Consider the following 7,008-nt stretch of genomic DNA (forward strand, 5'->3'; position numbering starts at 1 on the left):
TTGGTATTTTCCTAAATCAACCCCTTGGAGTTCAATTTTTTCATTTGTGGCACTGGGTGATTTGGGGCTTGATTCTGCATTCCCTACTCAGGCCAAACTCCAGTGATCCTGCAAGGGTCTACGCCAGCTCCCCTCCCACTGCAGGGGAGGGAGCTCAGTGATTGCAAGATAGGGGATTTGTCTTTGAATGTCTCTCAGCACTGGCAAGAATCAGCCGTCAGCTCCTTCCTGTGCCATCGCATAAGGGACAAGGTATCTGGAGAAAGCCCTTCTGGACCAGAAACATCTAATTACTGAACTCACACATGGAACCTTTCTCAGGGAGAACTCACCAGGGGAGTAACAACCCAGCACCCCATCCTGAACACTGCATATCTCCAGCGCGCCACACTCCCAGCCTGTGCACGTGATGTTGTTTTTGCTGTTGCAGGTGCAGCGCTCGGTGCAGGCGTCGTGGGTGAACCAGTTTTCACCGAGCTGTTGGAGAAAGGAGAAGCACTTGAATATATAATAGTATATAGTCTATCGAGTAGTGTCACCCTAGTGCAGTGGTTTTCAAACTGTGGGTTGGGACCCTGTACTGGGTCGCGGAATGTCAGGCACTGGGTCATGGCGGCTGTGGTCAGCACCACCACCCGGACTGTTAAAAGTCCCGTCGGCGGTGCTTCCCGGCTAAGGCAGGCTAGCCCCTACCTATTCCGACACTGCGCCGAGCCTTTGGAAGCCGGGGAGTGGGGGGTGGAGGGGTTCTGCGGGTGAGAGCGACGCCGAGCTGCTTGCGTGCCTCTGCCTAGGAGACAGACATGCTGCTGGCTGCTTCTGGGGCGCAGCGCGGTCCGCGGTGCCAGGACAGGCATGAAGCCTTCCTCTGCACCCCGGCTGCACTGCTCACCGGGAGCCGCTGGAGGTAAGGCCGTGCCGCAACCCCGCGCCCCAATCCCCTGCCCCAGCCCTGAGCCCCCCGCCTCAAACCTGGAGCCACTTCCTGCTCCCCAAACCCTTTATCCCCGGCCCCACCCCAGAGCCTGCATCCCCAGGTCAGAGCCCTGACCCCCTGCTGCACCCCAACCCCCTGCCCGAGGCAGAGCCCCCTCTCACACCCCAAACCCCTCATCCCCAGCTCCATTGCCTCATGGGCATCAACAATTTTCTTCAACTGGGTCACCAAAACAGAAGTTTGAAAACTCCTGCCCTAGTGGATAATCAAAGGAGTTGGGAACAGTTAAATGCCTCTGATACTCTCCATGCTATGAGCTCCCTCCCCAGTGAGATGCTGTGGCCCAGGAGGAGGTGTCCGGGACTGGGACACCTGAGACCTGCGTTCTATTCTCAGCACCGGCCTGCTGGATGAGCTTACGCAAGCCACTTGACTGCTCAGTGCCTCAGTTTCCCCTTCTGTAAACTGGGGATAATGATACCGACCTCCTTGGTAAAGCGCTTTGAGATCTGCTCTTGAGAAGAGCTAGGAATGGTTATTATTTACATGAACAATTCTATCCACTCAACCCACTGACCTGAGCCCAGATGAAGTTAGTCTCTGTTCTTTAATTATAATCAGGTACAGTGACACTGAAAGAATCGGGGATTGTTGTATCTGTTTCTAGGTGCTCAGGATAACTTGCCTGATGATAGTGGTTGTTTCCATCCACACAACCGCAGCTGCTCTCGGGCACACAGGCGTCTCCACTCAGAACGTAGCCTTCCTTACAGAAACAGCCTTCCACTGGTAGGGAGCTGCAAGGGCTAAATGCAGCGGGAGTCCCGCAGGTGGAAGGACACCTGCTCCCACAGCTCTCGTACTGGCTTCCTCCCGGACAGGAGATTGCTACAAGGGATAAGAAAAACCCAGATCACGGAAAGGAAAAGATCCCAAAGCAATTCTCTTGAAACTTCCTGTTTGTTCCAGGACAGCCAAGGGTTGTTAGAACGCTCTGCATAGGGCGACTGCTCTGTGCTGAGGTTTTTCTCCAGGGACAGAGTGGAAACCCTTTGCGCAGGGAATGACAGACAGACAGACAGACAGACAAATGATGCCTGGTAGGGGACTGGTTGTATCCAGGGATCGGAAATAGGCAACAGGATACAAGTCCAGCCTTTCACCTATTGACGTGGGGGCTAATAGGAGCCTATATAAGAAAAAGACCCAAAAATCTGGACTGTCCCTATAACATCAGAACATCTGATCACCCTATTCTCAGCTGGGGTCCGTAGGTGCTTCTCTAATATACATAACAAATCATACGAACAATTTAGGGGCAAGGAGGAGACTTCACTCTATGCATCTGAAGAAGTGGGCTGTAGCCCACGAAAGCTTATGCTGAAATACATTTGTTAGTCTCTAAGGTGCCACAAGTACTCCTGTTCTTTTTCCAAATCTTCCTATTGCAGAGTTTTTTGCACCTTCTTCTGAAGCAGTTGGTGATGGGCGCTGTCAGAGACAGGATCCTGAGTTTGCTGGCGCATGGCTCGGTTCCAATAAGACCCTTCCAATGGGGACCGTTTATCGCCTCGATAGGATCTCTCCGGAACAGAGCTGATGCGCACCGTGCACACAAGGCGGGGGAAGATAGCCCTGCAGCCTCCTGTGCAGCACCTGTTCTATGGGCTACTGGAGCAACGGTGGCCCTGGTTCTCCTCTGGCTCACTCCAGCTTTACACTGGAGAACCTCCATGGACTTCTGTGGCTACTGCTGATTCCCACCCATGGAAGTGAGAGGAGACACAGACCCTCTTCCTCTAAACTGACAAGAAGGGACTGTGGTGAGTTTCACTCGAGTCGCGGGTACTACAGCTTGCACGGCAGCTCCCCAGACTGTAGACGCTCTATGGATAAAGAGAGGATTTCAACCTCTCCGGCGCTCTTATTTTACCAGCATGAAACTCAGACACATTAATACTTAGATGCTTTGTGAGGCTAGATCAGATTCAGTCTGAACAGTATACCAAACCTGGCAGGATCCATTGTAGAACTGGACCAGACTCAGGACAAGCGAAAGGAGAGACCATCTTCAAAGCATTACGGAAGAGGAAAGTCCATGCCATCAGAAGACACAGGAAGCTCTATTTTTTAAAAGCTTCTTGCATTAAAAAAAAGTTGAATTCAAGAAATTAATAGTTATAAATTACAACACTCACGGCACAAAGTATTATTTCTCCATTCTCTGCAGATCCCAGCATTTGTGCACGACTCTGCATAAGCCTGCAGCCCATTGCATAAAGACACTGTCTGTCCCTCAGTCTGACACATGTCGTAAACGCAGTTTTCCAAGAAATTCTCTGGAGCTACTTTGGCGTGGCAGTCCTTGAAGATACCTATGTAAGTCAAGAAAGAAACAGAATCACAGAAAGATGAGATGGAAGAAGCCGAGCTTCACCACTAACCATCCCCTGTCAGTGCTCCATGGCCGGTGCAGGCTGACCAGGTCTCTATAATCAGCCAGACCAAAACCTGGAGCTGAATACACCCAAATACTGGTGAGATTTGGCTCTGTTTGGCTTAGGCCTGTCTCTTCCATTTACAGGGTGAGGACAATGTAACTCAAAGTGGATACACTTGTTCTTCATATCCAGCTAGCAACACCCTGGTAGGTACCACATATTGGTATCTGAGACACCCCACTATTTCCCTGTCTCCGGAGCAGGGAGTGCCTAGAGCTCTTCAGATAGCCCTGTAATATAGGGGAGGAATGAGGACCACTGCCAGTCAATGGGAGCTCTGTGCAGGCAGGAGCGGCAGAACTAGGCTTCCAAAGTGCAATTCCCAAATAATCTTCATGTCCTGGTGCCATGTGAATGCACGATCCAGTCTGAGCAGGTAAAGGAACACAACTCCTGGGGCATCTAGTGCGGCTTTTAGCGTTGGGGGCTGTACACATTTCAAGGGGGACTCAGAGCCGTGGGCCCCAGGGAGCAAGGTCCAGGTGCAGGCAAGTGCATGCTGTAATTTGGAGTGATTTCAATCAGTTTGCCCAGGACTAAGCCACTGCCATAGTACCTGTCGGGTCGGTGATCATGCCACAGGCTGTGTTCTTCCTCGCTTCACTCTCCAGCCGGGGGTCACAGTCCGGTACTGGCTGAGGGGAGCATCTGGGCAAGGCAAGGGAAAGAAAATCTTTTGATGTTTGTTTCTTTATCTCCCTGGGCCAGATCTGGAAAGGACGATGCCATGTCTGCACAGAAGGCACCATTTTATTACAGCCACAGAGCAGAATCTAGGCTCACTGACAGGCTGAGTTCTGCCCCCCACACCCACACCACAGGAGGGGGTTCCCATTCCGGCACTGGGCACTATGCGGTGCTCCACGGCTCAGAGTTGAATTAGGGGTGGAACAAGCTGCTGCAGGAACCAGTGAATCTGTCTGGCTCTTGACTGGGACAGCAGGTGACCTCCCACCCACCAGCAGGTCTTCCTGGACTGGGAGACAGCAGAGCCCGAAGGCAGATGGGAGCAGGCCAGCCACTCACTCCCTGCTCATGGCCAACTGGAGAGGGGGTTCCTGGGTGTACTGGAGAGGACGGGAGTTGTGCTCAGCCCTAGTAGGAGAGCAGGTGGTGGAGTCATGGATGGGCGCCCTGTGGCTGAGTATGCAGAACGCTTTCCTAGAGCTTTTGTAGCAAAGACCAACTGATTTGCTTCCCTCTGTACATACATGCTGTTATTCTCTGCCACTAGCCAGCTCTCTCCAAGCTCAGTGGAATCTCCTGCAGTGCTGCCATTCGGCTTTAGGTTGTCATCCTTTGCATCACCATTGTAATTACCTACGAAAAATGAAAAACGTGCAGAATACGTGAAATTCACAACTACAGAATGCACATTAGCGTGTGGTTGTCAAATATACTGTAAGGAACTGGCTAGTGTGTATGTGCACCAGTGCCCTCTCCGGGAAGGAGTAAGAATTGCTCCCTACGCATCTCAGACCCCACTGTAGATTAAATGGAGCAAGTAGTCTGGCATTCTGACTGTGTCAGATCACACAGTGACTGGGGTAAATGGGACACAGAACAGTAAGAACTAACCTGCACCCTTACACTCAAACTCTATAATTTCTGAACTTTAAAAGCCATGCGGGTAACACTCAAGGAAATGTCATCCCCCGGGGAACTTCCAGTTCATCCAGATCCAGGGAGAACCAGAAACCTCACAACACAACCTACTCTTGCAATTGAATTCCAGGAGTTGGGTTTAATGTGCAGGTGGCTGGGTGGTGTTGGCGGCCCCTGCCCTAGAAGAGGTGAGAGTAGATGACGTGTGCTCCCTTCTGGCCTTAAACTCCAGCACTCCACTTTTCATAGCCCCATTTTCATCCCAGGGAAATGTGGATGAGCTTCCGATAAGCATCTGGGCTGCTGGACGGTTATTCCATGTAACGGGGTACACTGGCCCTTTAAGCCTAGAGGCAGCCAGAAGACGCCGTTCCAGGAATACTGGAAGGAGCAAAGGCAAAGGAAATGGCCTAAGCCAGAGGAGAGGAAGTGGTCCTAGGGAATAAGTAGTTGGAAGGGGGTGCTCAGGGGGCAGCTGCCCTGATACATCCCTGTTGAACCTGCGGAGGTTCAAGTATTGCCAGGCTTATCAGCTGGCAATCTAATTGGTCTCTGCTCGCTCCAGAGGGGAGTTTGTCACTCGTCACCCGCGTGCGATAACCTGGAGTCTCCTTTGCTGTGTCACTGGATCAGAACTGGGTCCCTTACTGCATCAAATACACGCCTCCGACCTGTGTCTGGCATCTGCTCTATTCTGTCTTACTGGACTCTCAAGGGCTCGCTGTGGTTTGCCTCCTGCACAGCACCCAACATTTGCTTGCGCTTGAGAAAGAATATCAAATCATTGTGGAGATTCGACATGAAAAGGACGTACACTGGGTTATCTAGTCCATCTCCTCGGCTACTTCAGCATTGTCCCCCAGGGGATATTTTCTAATGCTTTGTTTGCAGCAGACCCACCTCTACTGCAGCTGGACAACAAAAAGCAGCTCTAAAAAGGAGGCTCAGTGATCAGAGACGCCTTTGCCCGTGCTCGGACTGTAACGACGACAGTGCTGAGACAGTTTGCATCTGCGAGTCCAAGGAACAACACAGCAGAGCAGAAAAGCTCAGGACAGCTGGTAAACAGTGACTTGGAAATCTGTCCTTAGCCAGAAGAACGGCCTTAAAGTTTTATTATCGTTTTCAAGTTTAAAGAAATGAAAAGCGTAGATTGGGCTTGACAGTTCCAATCAAAGAGAGACAGACACGCTGCGATGCAAGTGAGAGAAAACAGATATGAGTGGCCCTGGCCCTTGACCAGAGGCATCCAGGGTAGGGCGGGGATAATATTTAGACTGTAGTTTTGAATGTGAGATTCTTCTCCTGTTAACAATGACATCTGCAGTTGTCATTTCTGACACTCGAGTTAACGCCTGGGTAACCAGAGTTCTCGTAAGTTATGATTGCCAGGTACCCAAACAATGATGGTTTCTTTAAACCAGTGCCCTACACCGCAGTCCATACAGTACAGACTAGATTACTCTGGGGTAAACATAACACGGTACAAAAAACCCCAACCAATCCCCAAACTTCCTGATTTATTGAAAAGCTCCTGATCGTGTGACTTGACAGTTCTCAAGAACAGGGATACTCACCACACAGGCCACAGAGCTGGCCCTTGTAACAACCGGACACTGAGACCTCCACATAGTGATTGCCGTCAAATCTGACCCAGAGTCCGAAATCAGTTTCCAAGAGCACGTAGCCCCCACTGATCTGGACGTTGATCTTGTTTTCAATCACCATAGGCAGGTTCCTTCTGGTGCCATTCACCTGTAAAACACGTTGGGAAAATCTGGTCATGACTAAGTACCCCCATAATTCCCAGTGAATCGCCCATGAATGGTCTAGCCAACGAGTTCACTGGCAGGAATGTTCTCATTCACACTGGGAAGTTGGAGGAAATATGACAGAATGTTCACAGAAAGCAAATGTCAACTGCCAGTGCTGAGTATTCTCAGTGGAAGCCTAATTCTAAGAAGC

The 7,008-nt window shown here is 50.8% G+C and overlaps 1 protein-coding gene across 1 annotated transcript; it reads right to left on the reverse strand.

The window, feature by feature from the left end:
- Positions 1-332: 332 nt before the first annotated feature.
- Positions 333-6,798, reverse strand: LOC112103042 (zonadhesin-like; the record flags this gene model as incomplete). The annotated part of the gene is made up of 6 exons (XM_026646952.1): positions 333-477; positions 1,623-1,825; positions 3,136-3,312; positions 3,995-4,086; positions 4,650-4,758; positions 6,621-6,798. Coding segments are annotated over 6 exons (904 nt in total), but the record flags the coding sequence as incomplete, so codon positions are not given.
- Between the last annotated feature and the right edge of the window lie 210 nt (positions 6,799-7,008).

Source organism: Terrapene carolina, unplaced genomic scaffold (assembly GCF_002925995.2).
Source record: "Terrapene carolina triunguis isolate 2854851 unplaced genomic scaffold, T_m_triunguis-2.0 Scaffold50118, whole genome shotgun sequence".
Classification (NCBI taxonomy): Eukaryota; Metazoa; Chordata; order Testudines; family Emydidae; genus Terrapene; species Terrapene triunguis.